The sequence below is a fragment of the Ailuropoda melanoleuca genome, chromosome 11 (genome assembly GCF_002007445.2).
Source record: "Ailuropoda melanoleuca isolate Jingjing chromosome 11, ASM200744v2, whole genome shotgun sequence".
NCBI classification, from domain to species: Eukaryota; Metazoa; Chordata; class Mammalia; order Carnivora; family Ursidae; genus Ailuropoda; species Ailuropoda melanoleuca.
The window spans coordinates 41508680-41531670 of record NC_048228.1 but is presented as its reverse complement, the minus strand read 5'-3'; the positions used below and the strand labels follow the sequence as shown (position 1 = coordinate 41531670).

At 37.8% G+C, this 22991-nt stretch overlaps 1 protein-coding gene across 13 annotated transcripts in view; it reads left to right on the top strand.

Moving 5' to 3' along the window:
- The window catches only part of PTPN13 (protein tyrosine phosphatase non-receptor type 13), a 193061-nt gene that overhangs the window by 35625 nt on the left and 134445 nt on the right, over positions 1-22991 (top strand). For 11 of the 13 annotated variants that reach the window (XM_019806210.2, XM_019806223.2, XM_019806208.2 and 8 more), the window contains exon 2: positions 17187-17306. In XM_019806210.2, the coding sequence (XP_019661769.2) occupies positions 17192-17306 (115 nt within the window). In that variant the 5' untranslated portion in view covers positions 17187-17191. Of the gene's footprint in view, positions 1-16764; positions 16982-17186; positions 17307-22991 lie in introns of those variants that run through there. The other 2 variants (XM_034671574.1, XM_034671576.1) reach the window with 2 other exon arrangements.

The window sequence follows — 22991 nt, the reverse complement described above, 5'->3', positions numbered from 1 at the left end:
AGGGGAAAGAATGGATGGTAGGAAGAGTGAGACTTGAACGAAAGATAAATTTGGGAGAGATTAAGAGTGGATAAGCAACAGTTTTTAGTGACAGGATGCAGGGGAAAGGGAGGAAAAAAGAAGACAAAGAAGTGGGACCTTAAGCCTGGTCACTGGAGGTATAGCGGTCCCATTAATCTGTTTGGAACCTTTCGCTAATTTGGAGAAAAAGACTGTTTTAGGCTTTAGATTTATTGAATTTTATTTCAGAGGACAGTATCTATCCAGGGAAAAATAGGATCATAGTTAAAATTGAAAACCTAGTATTTAGAACAGGGCTGTCTCAAGGCTGGAGCTAGATTTAGGAATAAACTTTTCTAACATGATTAGGTGAAGTCGGGTAGCAGGTGCGTTCTCCAAATAAAACTGACTATAGAGAACACTAGCTTTATGAGGATGGATGGAGATTATATGAGTAAAAATTCTGACACTGAGTGGCATTGATTAAAGTTTGGTGATGTAATCAGACATTAAAGTCAGAATTTTTTTTAAAGATTTTATTTATTTATTTGACAGAGACAGCCAGAGAGAGAGGGAACACAAGCAGGTGGAATGGGAGAGGAAGAAGCAGGCTCCTAGCAGAGAAGCCTGATGTGGGGCTTGATCCCAGAACGCCGGGATCACGCCCTGAGCCAAAGGCAGACACTTAACGACTCTGCTACCCAGGCGCCCCTAAAGTCAGAATTTTGACAAGTAAATTGTAGTGGAGCATATTATTCCAGTTCTAATCTGTAATACATTAACAGTAAATTTGAATAATTTATCCAAAGTGATTTTGTCATTTGTTTATAAGCCAGAATTCCTTTATCTCATGTAAAAATGTCTCCATTATTTTGCATATTAGTCATTCTTATTTATGACAGTTACACCAGAGAACTGTGTAATTAAAACTGTAGATATAAAAACTACACTTTGGAATAAGAGAGTAGCCCAAACCTCATGGTTTGAAATTAAATTCATGAGTTCTTGCAAGTCATGTTACTACTTAAACTATAAGCAATAATCTAATTTAGTTAATCACAATTATTTTATGTGAAATAATATGAAAATGATATAATGACAACTGCATTTAATATGAATATGTGTCGCTACTTAATGTTTTTAGATTTGGGTTTTAGATTATTGAATTTATTACTTACATATAAAAATTGGCTATTTTTAAGATTAAAGTGTTAAATAAAACATTTCAAAGTGGAAATTGGTAATACCAAAATCATTTTTAGAACAGAGCAGTTTAAGTAGTATTTTAACTCTGTATATTAAGTTGAAATTATTTTTGGAACTACTAGAGTATGCTTAGATTTATTTGCTCACCCAAAACTTTTAGATTTAGTAGATTTGTAAGAAAGGACAAGAGAAGAATGCCGCGACACCACCCACAGCGCCATGCCGTGATTCGGGAGAAGGATGGGGCACAGACAGGTTAGCTTGCGAAAGAGAGCGTGGGTGCAGGGGACGACCGCCAGGCGTGCCACCGCCAAGAGTGCGATCACCCCAAACAGCTGCAACCTCGTGTGTTTATTGGCAATAAACAATTAAAGACTATTAAGGGACTGATCCGTATTACATCCTAGTGAATAGTAGTACATCACGGGGAAGGTCACGGGATTAGACGATATAACGTTCGCAAGTGAGATCTATTCTGAAACATGTTTCTATGGCCCCCCGCGGGCTATTGTCAAGAGCAATCAAGTTTCAGCTGGGGCAGCATTCTGCCCTGTAGCAGACCAGGCGTTCCTGGCCGCTCGTTATCTGAGGGCAGCGTTCCACCCTGAGCGAGCGGGTTGTTCCCAGCCACTGTGCTCTGACGTTTACGCTAAAGCCCGCAAGGTCACAAACATGTTTTCCTATTATATCCTTAGCATAAGCTCTCAGCCAGGGGCTGCTGCAGAAGAAGATAGACATCACTTTCACCTTCAATATTCTAGAATTTGCTGAATAGGTATTGTTTCTTCCTCTCTGCCTCCTAACACCTTTAATAGCTAGGTTCTTATCAGTTAGATCATAAATGGACATATTGCTTGGTTATGAGAATGCTAAATGGTAGAAAATCAGAAAAGTAGTAGGAATCTCTTTAACAGACTGTCACTGTTTGTCTTGCTTATGTTAGTACTTCACTTTGGAGTAGGGTGAGCTTTGGTCAACTTTTCTGGACCATCTAACATTACATCCCAAACAAAATATTATAAAAGGCACCTCAGTGCAAATTGCTTTGTCAATTAAAACATGAAGTGGGCACCTCGGTGGCTAAGTCATTTAAGAGTCTGCCTTTGGCTCAGGTCATGATCCCAAGGTCCTGGGATTGAGCTCCATGTCAGGATTTCTGCTCAGCAGGGAGCCTGCTTCTCCCTCTCCCTCTGTCTGCTGCTCCCCTGTTTGTGCTCTCTGTCAAATAAATAAATAAAACTTAAAAAAAAACAAAACAATAATCAACTGAGTGACTATCCTTTGATACTGATAGGTGCTGCCCTCACTCAAGGAGAGGGGATTATACAGGTCTGGTATACCAGAGGGGCAGGAGTCCACCTCAGAATTCTGCCTACTACAGTCCACCCTCTAGGCCCCAAGTGTTCATGTCCCCCATCCCTTACATACACAGAAGCAAAATCCACCTGGTCCCATCGTTCCAAGGGTTCTCATCCTATTAAAGTATCAGCTCAAAGTCCAAAATCGGATTTAAATCATCTAAATTAGATGTAGGTGAGGCTTCTGTGTGTCATCTGTGAACCTGTAAAATTAAAGAGTGTCCCAACATGAAATGGTGGTACAGGCATGGGGTAATTATTGTAGACATTATTGTTCAAAACAGGTAAGGACAGAATGGAAAGTTCAAAAAAGGAGTCACTGGTCCATAACAGTTCTGAAATCCATGTTGGCAGACTCCAGCTGGGTTTGGGTTAGGTTTCAAAGTCTAAGGAACAGACCATAATGGCTCTCAACTCTGCCCTCCCAGTCTTGTTTCTGCCTTCTGAAACATTCTTCCTTTTCTAGGAAGGTAGCATATGTATGCAGTTGCTTAGTTTTATCAGATTTCTTTCTGCCCATGGCATTTGGGAGGAGTCCAACAGCCTCTTTCCATTTTATATTCCTTCTGTTTCCTTTTAGTTCAAACTGGTAATGTTTATGCTGAAAGAATTTTCTCAAACTCTGGATTTTGAGTGGATTTCAGAGGGATTCACTGCATTAGACAAAAGCTATACTTGCAGGTTTTTCAAGAAATGAAATAATCCTTTTTCTGTCTTTGCCTCCTGCTGAGGTGGTTAAGGGACAACTCCAAAGTTTACTAGAGGCCTTTAAAATATTGAAAGGGTCCTTGGTGTTATGAAATCTTTGGCCTTTTGATCTTTCTGAAATTTTTCAGTCATATTTTGGGGTATCTGGGTGACTCAGTCAGGTAAGCCTCCGACTCTTGATTTTGGCTCAGGTTATGATCTCAGGGTTGTGAGATCGAGCCCCATGTTGGCCTTCATGCTCAGTGTGGAGTCTGCTTGTCCCTCTTCCTCCGCCCCGCCGCTCCCCCTGCTCACACTCATGTGCGTGCTCTCTCACTCTCAGTCTCAAATATATAAATAAAATCTTTTTTTTAAAAAAAAAAGGTCATCTTTTTCTCTGTTGTGCTTGTTAGCCATTTTTTATTTTTAGCATCTTTTGCTCTCTGGAGAAGCTGGGCATTTTAGAAATCATCTAGGCCTGATTCCTTCTCTTTAATGTTATTTCCTCAATTTATCTCTCCCCTCTTGCAGTTTACTATAAAGAACAAAAGTGAACCAGACAGCACCTTCAACACATCACTTGGAAATGTCCCTAGTTATATATCCAGTTATATCACTGATAAGTTCTGCTTTCCATGTAACTGTAAGACACAATGTTGCCAAGCTTTCTGCTACTACATAATAAGGATCGCCCTTATTCCAACTTCCAGTATAGGCATACCTTATTTTACTGCACTTCATTTTATTGCACTGTGCAGATACTGCTTTTTTTTTTTTCCACAAATTGAAGGTTTGTGGCAACCCTGCCTCGAGCCAGTCTATCAGTGCCATTTTTCCAACAGTATTTGCTCTTATAGATTTCAAATTCTTAATTTTGTTATGGTGCTCTGTAATCAGTAATCTTTGATGTTACTCTTGTAATTGTTTTGGGATGGCACAAATGGTGCCAATATAAGGTGGTGAATGTAATTGATAAACGTTGCATGTACTCTAACTGCTCTACCAACTGACTGTTCCCCCATCTCTCTCCTCTCCTATTCCCTGAGACACAACAATACTGAAATTAGGCTAATTAATAACCCTACAATGGCCCTCAAGTGTTAAGTGAAAGGAAGACTTCTATGTCTCTCACTTGAAATCAAAAGCTAGAAATGATGAAGCTTAGTGAGAAAGTCATGTCAAAAGCCAAGATAGGCCAAAAGCTAGGTCTCTTGTGCCAAACAGTTAACCAAGTTGTAAATGCAAAGGAGAAGTTCTTAAAGGGAAATTCAAAGTGCTACTCTAGTGAACACAGGAATGATAAGAGAGTGAAACAGCCTTATTGCTGATATGGAGAAAGTTTTAGTGGCCTGGATAGAAGATCAAACCAGCCACACAACATTCCCTTAAGTCAAAGCCTAATCCAGAGCATGGCCCCAATTCTCTTCAGTTCTCTGAGAGCTGAAAGTGGTGAGGAATCCGCAGAAGAAAAGTTGGAAGCTAGCAGAGGTTATTTCATGAGGTTTAAGGAAAGAAGCCGTCTCTATAACATAAAAGTCAATGTGAAGCAGCAGGTGCTGATGTAAAAGCTGCAGCAAGTTATCCAGAAGATCTAACTAAGATGATTAATGAAGGCATCAGTAAACAGATTTTCAATGTAGATGAAATAGCTTTCTATTGGAAGAAGATGCCATCTAGGACTTTGATAGCTTAAAGAGGAAAAGTTAATGCCTGGCTTCAAAGCTTCAAAGGCCAGGCTATGACTCTTTTGTTAGCGGCAATGTGCTGGTGATGTTCAGTTGAAGCCAGTACTCACCATTCTGAAATTCCTAGGGCCAGTAAAAATTATGTGAAATCTAATCTGCCTGTACCTCAGTGGAACAATAAAGCCTAGATGACAACAAATCTGTTTGTAACATGGTTTACTGAATATTTAAGCCCATTGTTGAGACCCACTTGCTCAGGAAAAAAGACATCTTTCAAAATACCACTGCTCATCGACAATGCACCTGGTCACCCAAGAGCTCAGATGAGCGTGTACAAGATTAATGTTGTTTTCATGCCTGCTGACACAACATCCTTTCTGCAGTCCGTAAATCAAGGACTATTTGTGACTTTCTATTTAAGAAATACATTTTGTAAGGCTTATACCTGCCATAGATACTGATTCCTCTGATGGACCTATGAAAAATACATTGAAAGCCTTCTGGGAAGTATTCACCTTTCTGGATGTCATTAAAAACATTCATGATTCATGAGAAGAGGTAACTATATATCAACATTAATAGGACTTTTTGGAAGAAGTTGACTTTGGCATAGGATTCTGAACCTCAAATGATGGATGACTTTGAGGAGTGCAAGTAGAGGAAGTGACTGCCAACCTGGTAGAAATAGCGAGAGAACTAGAATCAAAAGTGGTGCCTAAAGATGTGACTAAACTGCTACAATCTCATGATAAAACTAACAGATGAAGAGTTGCTTCTTATGGACGAGCTAAGAAAGTAGTTTCTTGAGATAAAATCAGCTCCTGGTGAAGATGCTGTGAAGATTGTCAAAATGACAGCAAAGGATTTAGAATATTGCATCTAAGAACTTAGTTGATAAAGCAGCAGCAGGTTTTGAGAGGATTGACTCCAGTTTTTATTTTATTTTATTTTATTATTAAAGATTTATTTACTTATTTGAGAGAGAGAGAGCTTGCATGGGAGGGTGGAGGGGTACTAAGAGGTAGAGAGAGAATCTCAAGCAGACTCCCTGCTGAACATGGAGCCCAAATGCAGGGCTCCATCTCACAACCCAGGAACATGACCCGAGCAGAAATCAAGAGTCGGACGCTTAGCCGACTGAGCCACCCAGATGCCCCAACTTGACTCCAGTTTTTAAAGAAGTTCTACTATGGTTGCAGTGCTGTCAAACAGCATTGCATGTACAAAGAAATCATTTATGAAAGAGTCCATCAGTGTGGCATTTTCACTGTTGTCTTATTTTAAGAAATTGCCACAGCCACCCCAGCCTTTAGCAACCACTACCTTGATCAGTCAGCAGCCATCAACATCAAGGCAAGACCCTCTACCAGCAAAAAGATGACAACTCACTGAAAGCTTAGATGGCAGTTAGCATTTTTTAGCACTCAAGTTTTTAAGTTAAGATATATACATTTATTTTTTTAGACATAATGCTATTGCACGCTTTGTAGATTATAGTGTAAACATAATTTATCTGCCCTTGGAAATGAAAAATTTCATTTGACTTGCTTTATTTCAATACTCACTTTATTGTGGTGGTCTGAAACTGAACCTGCAATATCTCCAAGGTATGCCTGTAACACGTTCCTCATTTCCTTCTGAGTCCTTACCAGCAGCATACAGATTAAGGTCCAGATGTCTATTAAAAATCTATTCAAGGCAAGTTAGACTTTCCCTTCATGCTTCTCAAAATTCTCATAGCTTCTACTCAATATCCAGTTCCAAAGCTGCTATCATGTTTTTGTCATTAATGCAGCATCCCACGTTCAGGTACCAAAATCCATATTAGTTTTCTAGTGTAACAAATTATCATCTTAAAATTGAGCATCTTAAAGCGACACAAATTTATGATTCTACATTTCCTGTTGCTTAGGAGTCTGGGTGTAGATTAGCTGGTTCCCCTTTTCAGTATCTAAGCAGACTGAAATCAAGGTGTCAGTTGGGACTGCAGTATCACCTGAGGCTCAGAATCCTATGCCATGCTCACTGGTTGTTAGAATTCAGTTCCTTGTGATTGCAGGACCATTTCCTTGCTGGTTGTTGGCTGGAGTACGCTGTCCGCTTCTAGACGCCAGCCCTTGGTCTTTGCTGTGTGCACCCTGTATAGGCCATTCACAACATGAAAGAAATGTTCAGGGCAATCTCAAGGTTCTGCCTACCAAGCTAATTTGTTTATTATGATATGAAAAATCTTAGTCTTTTATGCTTTGTACATACTTGTTTCCTTTAGTGGTTGCTCCCTCTGATACATTTTAAGTCTGCATTTCTTGAGGAAGACCAGTAAGTACTCCAACGCAATGATGTTAGCGAAAGTCAGTGGGTAGGGAGGAGGGGTGATGTAGAAAGACAATACTCAAAACTGAAATTTTGCCATTACTTTACTTTCTGTTGATACTTCCCAGTTGATGAGGAGAAATGTAACATGTGAAATTAGGGATTTTCCCCTCCATTTTACTTTTCTCCTAAGTTTAAGTGATATGTAGAAAGTGAAGAATTCCAGAGTTTTTTCTTCTGGTTTTTTTGAAGCTGTCTTTGAAAGCAAGGAGCAGGCGTATATGATTTCTATTTAGATAAGTGGTTGACATGAGCCAGAGGCCCAGAAAGGCAATTTAGACTTGTGTTTGTTTTAGTTTCTTTTCTCTCACTGGAAAAGTAAAATGGAAAAGTTGACAAATATTAAGCATTGCTCCAACTTCAATAAAAATGTTTAGACACATGCTGTTTTCTATCTTGAGGCAATATCCAATTAAAACTTCACTGAGTTTTATCTCTTTTTCTCCTAAAAAATCCCAGTTCTTCCTTAATCTTTCCTAACTGTATTAGGCAGTAATGTTTTTTCCCTGACCTCTTGATCTATCTATACCTACACCCTAATGGAAAGAAACTGTAATGCATTTATTTATTTAAGGAGCTTAGCTTTTAGTCTTCTAGGGTTAGAATAGTGCTTTTATTATTCCTACTTTGAATATATCTGTCTCAGTGTCTACCATTCTGGATCAAAAGTTTAAAGGTAGAAATAAATTCACGTTATTTAATGTGTCCTCTAATTGTGATTATCATTTTGGGTTTAAATGCTTATAAAATTAGAAGTTGAGAGAAAAACAAGGGATTGCTATCTTGAATAACGGGTTTTTAAAAAGATTGTGTTATCAATGCACAAATTCTAATTTTACATCTAAGTTACATGGCATCTTAGATATGCTTTGGCTGTTTGAGGAGGGAAGATCTTAGACTTTAGCCATAGATTTTGTTTTTGTAGTCTTATAGATTTTTTTTTTTTAAATGGGAGAAGTTAACTTTTAGAAAACAAGTCTTTGGTTTTTTGTTTTGTTTTGTTTTTTAAAAACATGTTACCTGAAGTTGGGGCTTGATTTCTTCTGACGAAAAAAGAAATTCAGACAACTTCATGGAACAAAGAAAAGCAGTGCTGTCTTGTTTTTGTCAAGTTTAGTTTGTATTTCCTCTTTCAAACAGTGTTACTGATGCATACTTGACACATATATAATAAACTATACATATTTAAAGTACACAGTTTGGTAAGTTATGAAATATGTATGCATCTATGAAACCATCATCACAATAAAGGTAATGAACATATCCATCATCCCCAAACATTTTCTCATGTCCCTTTATAATCACTCCCACATGCTTCTCCCCAGGGCAGTGCCATCCTCAGGCAACTAAATGAACTGCGTTCTCTAACTATAAATTCGTTTGCATTTTCTATAATTTTGTACGTATGTAATCATAAATCATGTACTTTTTTGAACTAGTTTCCTTTACTCAGTGTAATTGAGATTCATGTTGTTGCATGTATCAGTAAAAGTTCATTCCTTTTTATTGTTGATTAGTAATCCATTGTGGAAATATACTAAAATCTATTTATCCATTCACCTCTTGGTAGACATTTGCTTGTTTCCAGTTTTTGGCCATTACAAATGAAGTTGCAATGAAGACTGCACATAAGTCTTCGTAGAGATGTGTGCTTTAATTTCTATTGAATAAATACCTTGGAGTGGAATGACTAGACCATATGGCAGGCTTATATTTGATTTTTTAAGAAACTTTTAACAAATATTTTTCCATAGGGTACCATTTTACAGTCCTGCTAGCAATGTATGAAAGTTCCAATTCCTCCATATCTTTGTCAATACTCAGTTTGGACAATTTTCATTTTAGCTGTTGATAGCTATGTAACAGTGTCTCATTGTTTTAAGTTTCATTTCCTAATGACTAATGATGTTGAGCATCTTTTCATATATTTATTTGACATCCAGATACTTTGATGAAATAGACATATTCAAATCTCTTGCCCTTTTTTTAAATTGGATTATTTTCCCATTATTGATTTTTGATTATTCTTTATTTATTCTGGATAAATATCTTTTATCAGTTATGTGATCTGCAAATATTTTCCTGTAATTTGTGGCTTTTTTTTCATTCTTTTAATAGTTCTTTTCAAAGAGCAGAGGTTTTAATTTTGATAGATTCTAATTTATCATTTTTTCTTCTATGGATCACATATTTGATATTGTATCTTTTTTGTTTGTTTGTTTGTTTTAAGGGTAAAATTTAGTGATTCATCCGTTGCATACAGTACCCAGTACGTTACATCAAGTGCCCTCCCTCCTTAATACCCATCACCCAGTTACCCCATCCCCCCACCTGCCCTCCAGCAACCCTCAGTTCGTTTCCTAGAGTTAAGAGTCTCTTATAGTTTGTCTCCCTCTCTGTTTTCATCTTATTTTATTTTCACTTCCCTTCCCCTGTTTTCATCTGTTTTGTTTCTTAAATTCTACTTATGAGTGAAAAAATATAGTATTTGTCTTACTCTGAGTTATTTCACTTAATATAATCTCCTCTAGTTCCATCCACGTTGTTGCAAATGGCAAGACTTCATTCTTTCTGATGGCTGACTAATATTCCATTTTGTGTGTGTGTGTGTGTGTGTGTGTGTGTGTGTGTGTGTGTGTGTGTAGGCACCACATCTTCTTTATCCATTCATCTGTCGTTGGACATCTGGGCTCTTTTCATAGTTTGGCTATTGTGGACATTGCTGCTATAAACATCGGGGTGCAGTGCCCCTTCAAAACACTATTTTTGTATGCTTTGGGTAAATACCTAGTAGTGCAAATGCGGATCTTAGGGTAGCTCTATTCTTAACTTTTTGAAGAAACTCCATACTGTTTTCCAGGGTGGCTGCACCAGTTTGCATTCCCATCAACCATGTAAGATGGTCCTCTTTTCCATTTGATATTGTATCTAAGCAAACTTTGTCTAATTGATTTTCTCCAAACTTTAAAAAAACATGGCCTCTAGCGTGCCTGGGTGGTGCAGATCACTGAGCGTCTAACTCTTGATTTCCGCTCAGATCTTGATCTCAGGGTCATGAGATTGAGCTCCATGTCAGCCCTGCTTTAGGTCCATGCTCAGTGAAGAGTCTGCTTGAGATTCTCTGTCCCTTTCCCTCTGCCCGTCCCACTCGTGTACTGTCTCTCTCTTTCTAAAATAAGTAGATCTTTTTAAAAATGACCTCTGAGGTATTATTATGTGCAGGAAAGATTGTTGAAAATTATTTTAAAATTTTTATTAAATTAAAAATTCTAAAACCTAGTTCTTAAGCTTCTAAGGTCAATTTAGTTATTATATTATACTTGTAGAAGATTTTAATAGTTACTTTTAAGGAGTTCTTTGGGTGTGTAGTCATATTTTCAAACTTTATTAATTAAATTTTCTTAAATATTTTAAACTGCACTCATACAATTAAAAGTAAATTTTTAAAAGTATTTCAAGGGCACCTGGGTGGCACAGTTGGTCTAGCGTCTGACTCTTGGTTTTGGCTCCAGTAGTGATCTTGGGGTTGTGAGATTGAGCCCTGGTGTCAGATTTGCTCGTTGCAGAGTCTGCTTGAGATTCTCCCGCTCCCTCTGCCCCTCCCGCTTGTGCTCTCTTTCTCTCTGTAAAATAAATAAATCTTTAAAAATAAAAGGTATTTCAGTTGTCTGACAAAACCTTCCTGAGTACTTAAATAGATCTGATGAATGAAAACTTGTAAGTATGCTACGTTTTAAGTTCTCTTAGATGTTCCAGTGGCATTTTGTACATTTTAAAATACAAGTCTGAACTCATTTTCTCAATTACATTATTTAAATTGGCATCACAAAGTGTATCTGTTTTCTATCTGACCTATTTCTCTTAAACATTAGAAACAGCTAAAATACCAAATATATACAGATTCTTTTTTTTTTTTTTTAAGATTTATTCATTTATTTTAAAGAGAAAGAGTGTGCATGAGCAGGGGGTGGGGCAGAGAGAGAAAGAGAGAATCTCAAGCAGATGCCCCACCCAGCGGGGAGCCCAGCTCAGGGCTCAATCCTGAGACCCTGAGAACATAAGCTCAGCCAAAATCAGGAGTCAGACGCTTAACCAACCAAGCCACCCAGGCACCCGACAGATTCTTTAACTTTCAAAAATACTACTATATGAGCTTGCTTCTCTTAAACTTTTATAAACTTCATTGTGAATCTTTTTGTGTTAAAAGATACTTATAATTTTGGAGGTTGCTTTCTCAACTCATGGGTTCTTAATGGCCAAAGATGTCCTTAGCCAGGATGGTGAGTGAATCTTTGCCCAAAAATAGTGGCACCCACAGAGCTCTATTCTATAGTTGTTTTGTTTTAAAATAGGGTAATCTTATAGCCCTATTTCCTTAGAATCAACTTAAACACACCTAATTCATTAGTCTACCCCGGAGGCAGGTTGTTACTTGACTTGATTGGATTCAGTTAGTCTAAACACACCTAATTCATTAGTCTACCCCTGAGGCAGGTTGTTACCTGACTTGATTGGATTCAGTTAGTCTGTTTACTATTTCCTTCTGTTTGGAATCACTTCTCCGTGCTTCCTATTTGTGAGTGACACAAATCCCTCAGGATTAAAATGACATCTGTTAGAATCCTTTTGTGGCTTTGTCTGACTGGGCACAGTTTTAAGGTCATCACAGTTAATACTTGTGTTAACCAAAAACGCAATAATGATTCTGGTTATGTAATATAATTAATTTTTCTCATTTGAAAGTCTTCCCTTAAACTTATTTATGTAGCCAACCACATTCAAGGAAATAAAAGTGAAGAATACAGTTACGTTTACTGTAAAGCAGAACCTCTTTGATAGCAAAATAATTCCAGTCATACATCTGTACCCCAGGTTATCCAGTATTGTGCCTAAAGAAAACAACCGAAGTAATACACTTTTATGAATTTTCATGACAGGGGTGCCTGGATGGCTCAGTAGGTGAAGCATCCACCTTAGGCTCCTGTCATAATCTCAGGGTTCTGGGATCGAGTCCTCTGTCGGGCCCCTGCTCAGTGGGGAGCCTGCTATTCCCTCTCCCTCTACCGCTTCCCCTGTTTGTGTGTGCATGCTCTCTTTCTCTGTCAAATTAAAAAAGAAGAAGAAGAAGGGACTCCTGATGGCTCAGTCGGTTCAGCCTCTGCCTTCAGCTCAGGTCATAATCCCAGGGTCCTAGGATCAAGTCCTGCATCAGGCTCCTTGCTCACCAGGGAGCCTGCTTCCTCATCTGCCTGCCACTCCCCCTGCTTGTGCTCTCTCTGTGACAAAAAATACATGAAATCTTAAAAAAAAAAAAAAAAAGAATTTTCATGACAAAGTGTTTTGCTCATCTATTGGTTGACTTCAAGCTTTTTTTTCTCCACTTCTTTTTTTTTCATCCTTCTATTTCTGCATTTCTTTCATTCCCTTGTCCTTTTTCCTTTCAGAACTAATGATCTGGAAAGCTATAGTAAAGGTGAATAAAAGTAACAGAAAAAATGATGATGATGGTAAGCAGTTGTTAAACATGGTAGTGGTAGATAATTTAGAAGGTATAGTGTTGTTTGATTTTTAGAAAGCTGCTCTAACATTACATTAAGTTTTGAGATTGGATGATTAGAAGGGTGATAAAATTTTTAAAATCTTAAGCCTCTTTTCTAACAAACTATAAATTATAAATATCAAATCAGTTCTGTTAGCTAAATAATACTGCTTTAAAAAACAATGTTCTATGTTTTAGAGTTCTAACAAGTTCCAGTCAGAGGTGCATAGAGATCCTACTACATTGGATAGACAAAATATTTTTAATAAAAATCAAGAGGAATAATAAAATATAATTCAGCCTGATTGAGTCAAGCAACAGAAGTATAATTAGTAATCTTTATAGATAGAAAAGTCAAGCCCTGAAAATGTTGTGTTGAGAAGTTACATTTACTTTTTCATTTTCTTATAAGAAATAAGTATATTTTAAAAACCTGTTTCTTTAAAAATAAGTAAAAATCTGCATCTTGAGATTTAAAACTACAAAGTGTGTGATACAGATCATTTTCTTTAGAATGCATTAGTATAATCATAAGCAACTTATTTTGTTCATCACTTTCCTTCCTCCCTTCCTTCCTCCCTCCCTTCCTTCCTTCCTTCCATCCATCCATCCATCCATGAGGGAATTTCTTCTCTTGCCTCCATATAAAAACTCATATCCGGGGTACCTGGATGGCAGAGTCAGTTAAGTGCCTGACACTTGGTTTTGGCTCAGGTCATGATCGCAGGGTTGTGAGATCAAGTCTCACGTCGGGCTCCACATTGGGCATGAAGCCTGCTTAAGATTCTTCCCCCCCCTTCCTCTGCTGTCTCCCCACTCACATGCATATGTGCTTATTTTCTCTCTCTCTCTTAAAATAAGTAAATAAAAATAAAAAAATAAAAACTCAGGTTGGTAATGCTGTCCTTTCAGTCATTTAATAACTATAGTCACTCAAGTTGAAAATACAATGTCAATTCCATAATTAAAAGTGCCTCTTCAGTATATTCATCAACACTTCAGTCTTTGTTCAGAGGTAAAACTATTCCCTCCCCTAGCTTCAATTAACTATAGGTGGGAGGCAGTGTGTTTGACTTCTCTTTTTTTTTCTGTTTTTTATTATAATAATATTTTTTATTATATTATGTTAGTATATCCCTGGTTCTTGATGTAAAGTTCGATGATTCATTAGTTGCGTATAACACCCAGTGCACCATGCAATATGTGCCCTCCTCACTACCCATCACCAGCCTATCCCATTCCCCCACCCGCCTCCCCTCTGACTTCTCTTTTTGTTGCTTATCCCTTCACCCACCACAGGCAAGTTGCTTTTTCTGACCCCATCAGGATTTAAACTGGGAGCAGGAAGAAAGGTAGAGAGACAAAAGTTTTTTTACCTGAACTTGATATGTTCTCTCTCTCTCTTTTTTTTTTTAAGATTATTTATTTATTTATTTGACCCAGAGAGAGGCAGCGAGAGAGGGAACACAAGCAGGGGGAGTGGGAGAGGGAGAAGCAGGCTTCCCGCTGAGCAGGGAGCCTGACGCGGGCCTCCATCCCAGAACGCTGGGATCATGACATGAGCTGAAGGCAGACGCTTAACGGCTGAGCCACCCAGGCACCCCTGAACTTGATATGTTCTTAAGGCCAACCCTTTCTCTTATGTGTACTTTTGTGTGTTCTTCAGAGACCTTCAGTGGAGCTATACTTCTGTGACACTTCAAAAAATGATTCCTCCTACAAGCCAGTACCAAATTCTTTTTCCTCTTCCTTCCCTCCTTTTCCTACTCCCTCATCCTTTCTGTTCATCCCTCCTACCCCTGTGCCACCTTATCCCTTCTCGAGGTACTCTGGGAACCTCAAGACGTGCTCTGAGTAGGATTGTTTTGTTTTGTTTTGGTTTTTTTAGATAGCTTTCCTAAGATATAATTGACATATCATAAAATCTACCCTTTTAAAAGGTAGCTTCAGCAGTTTTTAGTATAGACATGGAGTTATGCAACCATTACCACAACCTAAATTTTGTAACAGTTTCATCATCTGGGTAGGATTTTGTTAGCTCCAAGCTGGCCTTCTGTATGGGCCTGCTTATTTACGCCTCCCCATCCCAAATACAGCATGCTTCCACACTCTGAATTTCACGTGCCCTCTCCTCTCTGGGTGCTGTCTCAGTGATAGCCTTTGCATTTAGAAGTATCTAGTATTTTTAGAAGACTTTAGATTCAGAAACCTTAAAATTCCTAAAGTATCAGGCACCAGTATGGCATCCTCCCTAACATCAGGGAAGCACTCACAGAGGTCCCATGGAGGCCTCTTTTACCAGCTAGAGGTCAAACAAAGGCATCTTCCTATACCCCTCCTGCTTTGGGGGGGAGGCATGAAAATCAGTACAGCTATCTTCAAAGAAACTCTTCATATGCAATTTTCCCTCTATTCTTTTTATCTTGTGTGTAGGCTTTAGAGCAATGTAACCAGTTCTCAGACATATTACTTTTGAAATTTGCTACAGGGTAGACTTTCTCAAATCCTGTTGCTATCTGATTGCTAATAGTACCTTGATGCATCTGTTGAAACTTCCAATTTCATACAGTGTTTTCTGTAGAAGATAATAACTCCGATCTCTCTTAGAAAGCAATGAAGCTTATTATTTTTTTAAATGTACTATAATTTAATAAAGTGCATAAGAAACTTTTTTTGGGGGGAGGGTTGCCTGAATAAATAATCACTTCTGTACAAGCTAAGTAAAAATGCCTTTGGCTTTTTCTAAGCAATATCTTGTATCTTCCCTTTTGACTACTACATTGTACATTTAAGTGCACACCCCTCAAGGCAGATTCTAAGCATAAAATGCTATAGTAAACATTTGAAAAAGGAAAGTAACAGGACAAGGCTGTCCTCATTTGTAGGTGGAGTTGCTTTTTTAAGTTTGAGTTAAAGTATCATAAATGTAAATTTTATTTATTTTTATTTTTTTTAAAGATTTTATTTATTTATTTGACACAGAGAGAGAGACAGCCAGCGAGAGAGGGAACACAGGCAGGGGGAGTGGGAGAGGAAGAAGCAGGCTCCCAGCGGAGGAGCCTGATGTGGGGCTCAATCCCACAACGCCGGGATCACGCCCTGAGCAGAAGGCAGATGCTTAACGACTGACCCACCCAGGTGCCCCCATAAATGTAAATTAAAAAAAAAAAAGGATTAGCTATCCTTGTTAGTTGAGTAAACAAAGTCAGCTTTTGTCTGAAACAGATTTTTTTTTATAGGTTAATTTTAAAATTTAATGAAGGATATGATTACAGAAGATAAACATTTAACATTTTCCACTCCCTCTCGCTTCTTTTCCAAACCCATCTGCCTCTGCCTACCTAGACATATGCATTATGTACATAACACTTAAATTGGTTGGGTTGGGTGGAAGTCTTAGTGACCAAGAGCAATTTTCTTTTCAAGAAATGTCAATGTAGGAAACTTTATATATGATGATATTGAGCATTCTCCCGTTTCACAATGGAGGTAGGATTATTGTGCCCCATAAAAAACCTTAAAATTTTTCATTATATCACTCACTTGATTGAATGCCACTGAAAAAACTGGCCCTACAAAAATGTCACCACAAAGGCACCCTTCTGAATTTTTATTAATTCATCCTCTATAGAGTTAGGTTACAAAGCATGTTTACAAGAATAACTTTTTCCCCATTATAGCCTCCCCAAAATAGCGTTTATTATTATTATTATTATTATTATTATTATTCCTATGTCACAGATGGAAAACTGAGGTTTAGAAGTGAAATGACTTTTCCAAGGGCAAATAGTAAGTTGTCAGCAAAGCTGGATCTAGAATTAGTTAAGTCCATTCAGTGCAAAATTTATAGTTATACTGCATATATCGAAGATAAATCAATTAATGAATGGAAGAAATGTGTTCCAATTTATTTCAGCTTCATGCACCGTGGCTGTAGGAGCTTCTCTCCTCTTTTTACCTGGAATGGATAAGATGAAGCCTAGAACTATAATCTGAAAGGCCTTCTGTTCAGTCTGGCTGTTTGGATTTAATCATCTGCATTTTGCTGCCTCCTGGTACCTTGAAGTCTGACTTCTGAATAGTCACCAGCTGTTTTCCAGTTCAGACTCTGAAGCTGACCCTGTGGGGCTAGGGCAAGTAGCTGTTTTGAGGTTTTTCCCCTCCAATTCCTTTATCCTCTATGACCTTAAGCTGTAGGGTACTATCTAGATTGAAGTCCATATTGACTAATGAGGTAGCCAGGACCCTCAGTCTCCCATCACTGATGCAGAGCTTCCACTTCTACAAGTGCAGTACAATTTGCTGATGCATAGCCCATCTGTTCCCTTTGTTTCTTAGGTAATATGCACGTGTCACTAGCTGAGGCCCTGGAGGTTCGGGGCGGACCTCTGCAGGAAGAAGAAATATGGGCTGTATTAAATCAAAGTGCCGAAAGTCTCCAAGAATTATTCAGAAAAGGTAAGTCTTTTGTCTTTTTTTTTTTTTTTTTTTTTTTTTTTTTTTTTTTTTTTAGTATCAGGTAGCTGAAAAACAGAAAAGGAGGCAGAGTATAGGAAGGATTACTTTTCCTTATCTTTCTTTGGACTAAAAAAGCTCAGATCTTGTCTACCTTCATTTGAACATCTTTGTCTCTGATATTGTGCTAGGAGCTGAAAATATAATGGTGATCAAAACCAAAAACATTGCCTGCCTGTCTGGAGCTTGTAATCCAGTGCAGAAAATTGCTATTAGGGGGCGCCTGGGTGGCACAGCGGTTAAGCGTCTGCCTTCGGCTCAGGGCGTGATCCTGGCGTTGTGGGATGGAGCCCCACATCAGGCTCCTCTGCTATGAGCCTGCTTCTTCCTCTCCCACTCCCCCTGCTTGTGTTCCCTCTCTCACTGGCTGTCTCTATCTCTGTCAAATAAATAAGTAAAATCTTTAAAAAAAAAAGAAAAAAGAAAATTGCTATTAGTTGAAGTACTTATATAAGCAATGTAAAAAATGCAACCATGACAAGGGCTACAAAGGAGGGGATTCAGTGACTTTGAAAACCCCTTAAAATAGGATTTGACCTGGTCATGGGGAAGAAAAGGAAGGTTCCCTAAATAAGTCAACTCTGAGCTAAGACCTGAAAGAAGAAAACTTAACCAGAGGAGAAGAAGCGGAAAACATTCCCAGAAAAGACAATAATATGTGCATCGCTGTAACTCTAAATTGGGATAATGTAGACTGAATGACTAATTTGGTGCTTCCGTATAGGGTGATCACCTGGTCCAAATGACTGTGTGGCATTTTGGAGCTGGAAAAGTTAGAGTCACTCTTTGTTCAAAAACATTTAATACTATACTGAAAACTCCATGTGAACATGGTGTTTGCATTCAGTCCACATGGCCAACACCTATGTAGAACAGTAGATAAAAAAACCAAGCTTCATTTAAAAGAATTAAATTTTAATATTGATTTGAGTAATTTAATCAGACACAATAAACATTACAGAAATGGGAGAAGATTTGAACATATAATAGTTTCTCGAAGTATGGTCTCTGGATAAGTAGCATCACCATCCCCTGAAACTGGTTAGAAATGCAAATAGGGGCGCCTGGGTGGCGCTGACGTTAAGCGTCTGCCTTCGGCTCAGGGCGTGATCCCGGTGTTACGGAATTGAGTCCCACATCGGGCTCCGCTGCGAGCCTGCTTCTTCCTCTCCTACTCCCCCTGCTTGTGTTCCCTCTCTTGCTGGCTGTCTCTCTCTGTCAAAATAAATAAATAAAAAATCTTAAAAAGAAAAAAAAAAAAAAGAAATGCACACAATGTAGGCCCACAGTAGACCTGCTGAATTTGAAACTGTAGGGGTAGAGCCCAGCAGTTTGTGTTTAACAAGCCCTGAAGGATATTCTGATACATGTTAGAGAATCATTATACAATGGAATTGCTGAAGACCATGAGCCATAGGAGCCTTTTGTAAGGTGTAGGGGTGACTACTCATTGAATATAGGAAGGTCTAGAGCAGAGAGGAAGAATGGAGACAGATGGTAAAATAGCTTTGTGGTCATTGCTTTTATTTTCTAATCCAGGGACAGGAATTTGAAACAGTGTTAGGGCCCTCCCGATTCTGCTGTAAGTTTGGTGTTTGAAGATCTTTGATTAGAGTTAGGATTATTCTGAAGAAAATTTATTCATTTTACCTAATGCCGCTTACCTTAAATCTAGCTATTTTAAGTAGACCTTGTCTTTGTTTCATTTCAGTTTTTCAGAAAATTTGGAATTATGCGCCTTCCAGAATATAGAGCAGTAACATGCTCCAAGGATGTTGTTGAAGGAAGGCTATGTTGGTGGCATTCCATAGTTAACTAACAATAATCAGTTTAATATTTAAGAAACAACTGTTGGCTGTGAGGTTTTGTGTGGAAGATCTCAATAAGTAGAGGATGACACTGTTGCCCTTAAGGATTCACTCAGATCAGACAAGATGCATGTGAAGAGTTGGCTACTTCAAAATTGTGCCAAATAAATGATTGGGGCAATAAGTCCTACAGACATTCAAAGGAGGGAGAGATAATACCTCTTTTTATTATACTAATGGCAGGATCACTGCCCTGGCAATGACTCATACAAAATATCTGGCACATTGAGGGGCGCCTGGGTGGCACAGCGGTTAAGCGTCTGCCTTCAGCTCAGGGCGTGATCCTGGCGTTCTGGGATCGAGCCCCACATCACGCTCTTCTGCTGTGAGCCTGCTTCTTCCTCTCCCACTCCCCCTGCTTGTGTTCCCTCTCTAGCTGGCTGTCTCTATCTCTGTCAAATAAATTAAAAAAAAAATCTTAAAAAAAAAAAATATCTGGCACACTGCAAATACCGGGGGGGTTTTCTTCTTTCAAACTTTGTGTTAATAGAGATTGAATGTCTGAATGTAAAGCACTTGTCATTAAGATACAATTACTGCATAGCATATTGGCACATTACAATGGAGAGACTTACAGGATATGTTATAAAATGAAGTGTGAGGCATTTAGGGCTTAAACACTGTCCAGGGGGACCTGGATAGCATAAGGCCTTCAGTCCAGTTCACAGGGAAACATCAGTAGTATAGAAAAATTGAATTTGGCTACTTTGGCAGTCTGGAGATTACCAACTATTATAATTGCCAGTGACAAATTTGTATTTATTTGGAGGAAATTTGTGCTTATTTGATTTATTTTATCTGAAATCTCTGTAGTTTTCATTCCTTGGTTTGGTAGCATGTGTCTTTCTGGCACAAGTTCTTCTCCTGACTGTTACAACAAATTGAAATAAAACAATTATTAGTGTGCTTAGTTTGTCAATGAATGGTGTTGGTCTTGGTTTTCTAGTAGACACCCTTATGAATAAAGTAGGAGTGTTACGGGTGGAAAAGCAAGTAAAATACAGTGGTCTCTAAGAAGTTTGTTTTTCTAAAATGTATTTTCTTCTCTTGGTTTTGTCTTCTTGTGTCTATATATAAACCTTAATTTTGGTTCTTATGAATGGCGTTTCTTCCCCTATCTTCTTGAGCTTGTATGTGGCTCCTGTGTCTTTTTCAGTATATAAATGCAAGTATGAGCTCCTATGAATACAAGGCTGGAAATAAGCATTTACACTGGGTGATTATTGAACACAAATGAAGAAAATGTTGTTTCTTCATCTTTTTTGAGCCTCCCAGTAATTTAAGGCTTTTAGCCTTTTTTAAAACAAAATTTATTGTGGTTGTTTTTGGAATAATGATATCTAAGCATGACCTTATTGAAAGACACCATATTTAAATGAGTTTTTTTCAGAGAAGGAAAAATAGAAAACTTTTTGAAAACTATAATTCCACACATTTAGGTGATGGTGATGCTGATAATTGCTCCTCCTTTTATTACAAGTTTCTTAGTTTTATTTTCTTATGATTGTTAAAATGTGTGATGTGTTATGGCCTTGCATTAGTGCTTTTATTTTTTTTCTGTAAACATATTAGTTTGTATAATTAATCTGTCGAATTCATAGGATAGTTAAAATCTCCCATTATAATGATGTCTTTGCCTGTCTTCTTAATACTGCCAACATGTGTTTTCATGCTATTTTGTATGATACATATAATGGCTAATGACTAATTTAAAAGAGCTGGGTATTTTATCACTATAAAATAACTCCTTTTTTCCTTTTTACTACTCATTGACTTAAATTCTATCCAGTCTGCTCTTAATATTACCACCTCTGCTTCCTCTTCCTTGCCATTTACCTACTCTATCTTTTCTCCTTCTTTACTTTCAAATCATCTGTATTGTAATTTAGGTTTCACTTGTAAATAGTAGACAGCTGGATTTTACTTTTTTGCCTATTTTTAAAAAGATTTTATTTATTTGAGAGAGTGAGTGAGTGAGAGAGAGACCAACCATGAGTTGGAGGGCAGAGGAAGGAGGAGAAGCAGACTCCCCACTGAGCAGGGAGCCTGATGCAGGGCTGGATGTGGGACTCAATCCCAAGATCATGACCTGAGCCACAGGCAGATGCTTAACCTACTGAGCCACCCAGGCACCTTCCCCCCACCTTTTTTGCCTATTTTTTAATTAGGAAATTAAAGTGGCCAATAAAATAAAAGTTCTGGAAGAATTTCATTAAGGGTCCTTCCATATTATGACACTCTGACTGTATGCTTCTCAGCCCACTTTATTAATTGGTTGGAAGGCATAGCTAATGTCAGAAAATATATATTCATTTAAGATTTTAGCTTTTACATCATGGATGAACTCATGCAAGGACTCAGTCAGTGGTCCTAGATAATAAGAAAGCAATGCCATTCTTGGTGCTTTCCAGATCATCTTTAGAACTGAAATTATTGCTGCCTTGGAAGATTTAGTTTACAATATTAGTTCCCCAAAAGAGTGATTTTTTTCCCTTAGTTATGGAACTGTTGCTGTTTGCAGAAAACAGATGTTTTGAATCTAAGGGATTTTAAGGTATTAGGGTAGATGATTGGTTGTTGCTGAAGTTGCCTCTTCATGACTAATCAGAGAAAACGAGATAATCTCCCTTACTGGGGCAAGGATATAAATCCCTTTATATGTAGTCTTATCTGGTTCCCTGTTTATTAAATTAGATAATAATTAATGAAATTAGTAAATTAAATAGTTAAAAGTAGAATAAAGCATTTTGATGAAGTGCTAAAAAATGAGTAACATTCACTGGCTAAATAAAAACATTCAAAGAGTTAATGGCAAGTATCCTTGGAAAATTAAGAAGACTGTTATATTTCTTACTCTTTTTGGGAAACAAATTTGAATAAGGTTGTAGAGAGCATGGCATATAGACCCCTTTGGCAGTATTTCATTATAAACACTTGCTTACATGCATGAGTAAAAACAAATTGCTACAGATATCTGGGACAAATATCAAATAAACTTCTCTGTTTCTCACTTCTTGAAAAGTGTTTTAAAAAGTAGAATTTGTGGGTACCTTTTTAAAAAACAGTCATACTAGAGAATTGTCTATTATTTTATTATCAAAATTAAGTGAAATATGACTATTTTAAAATAAGTCATTATGAGCAATACCTATTTAGAGCCATACAATTACTTTATTATGCATGACAATAAAGTTTTAAAATCAGTAGCCTTTCTATGAGCATAGCAACAGGATATTTAGAGAAATAATGTCAGGGGACAAAACTGACATCACTTCAGATTCTACAGATATTAAAAGATTAATAAAGGAAAATTATGGCCAAAGATGTTGAAAAAATTGAACACCTTAAAAGACAAAAACTACCAAAGTTCATTCAAGAATGAGTAGACAACCTGAATTGCCCTATGTCTCTGAAGATAAATGAATGTATATTTTTAAATGTTTCACAAAGAAAACCCCAAGCCCCACATTGCTTCACTAGAGAATTCTAAAAATTTATGGAAGAAGTAATAGCAGTTCTGTATCAAACACTTGAAGAAAATTGAAGAGAAGCAAACACTTCCCAACTAATTCTGTGAGGTCAACATTAATATCAAAATCAGACAAAGACATTAAAGAAAATAGGGGCGCCTGGGTGGCTTAGTCAGTTAAGTGTCTGTCTGCGGTCAGCTCAGGTCATGATTCCAGGGTCCTGGGATCAGGCCCCATGTCAGGCTCCCTGCGCAGCGGGAAGCCTGCTTCTCCCTCTCCCTCTGCCTGCC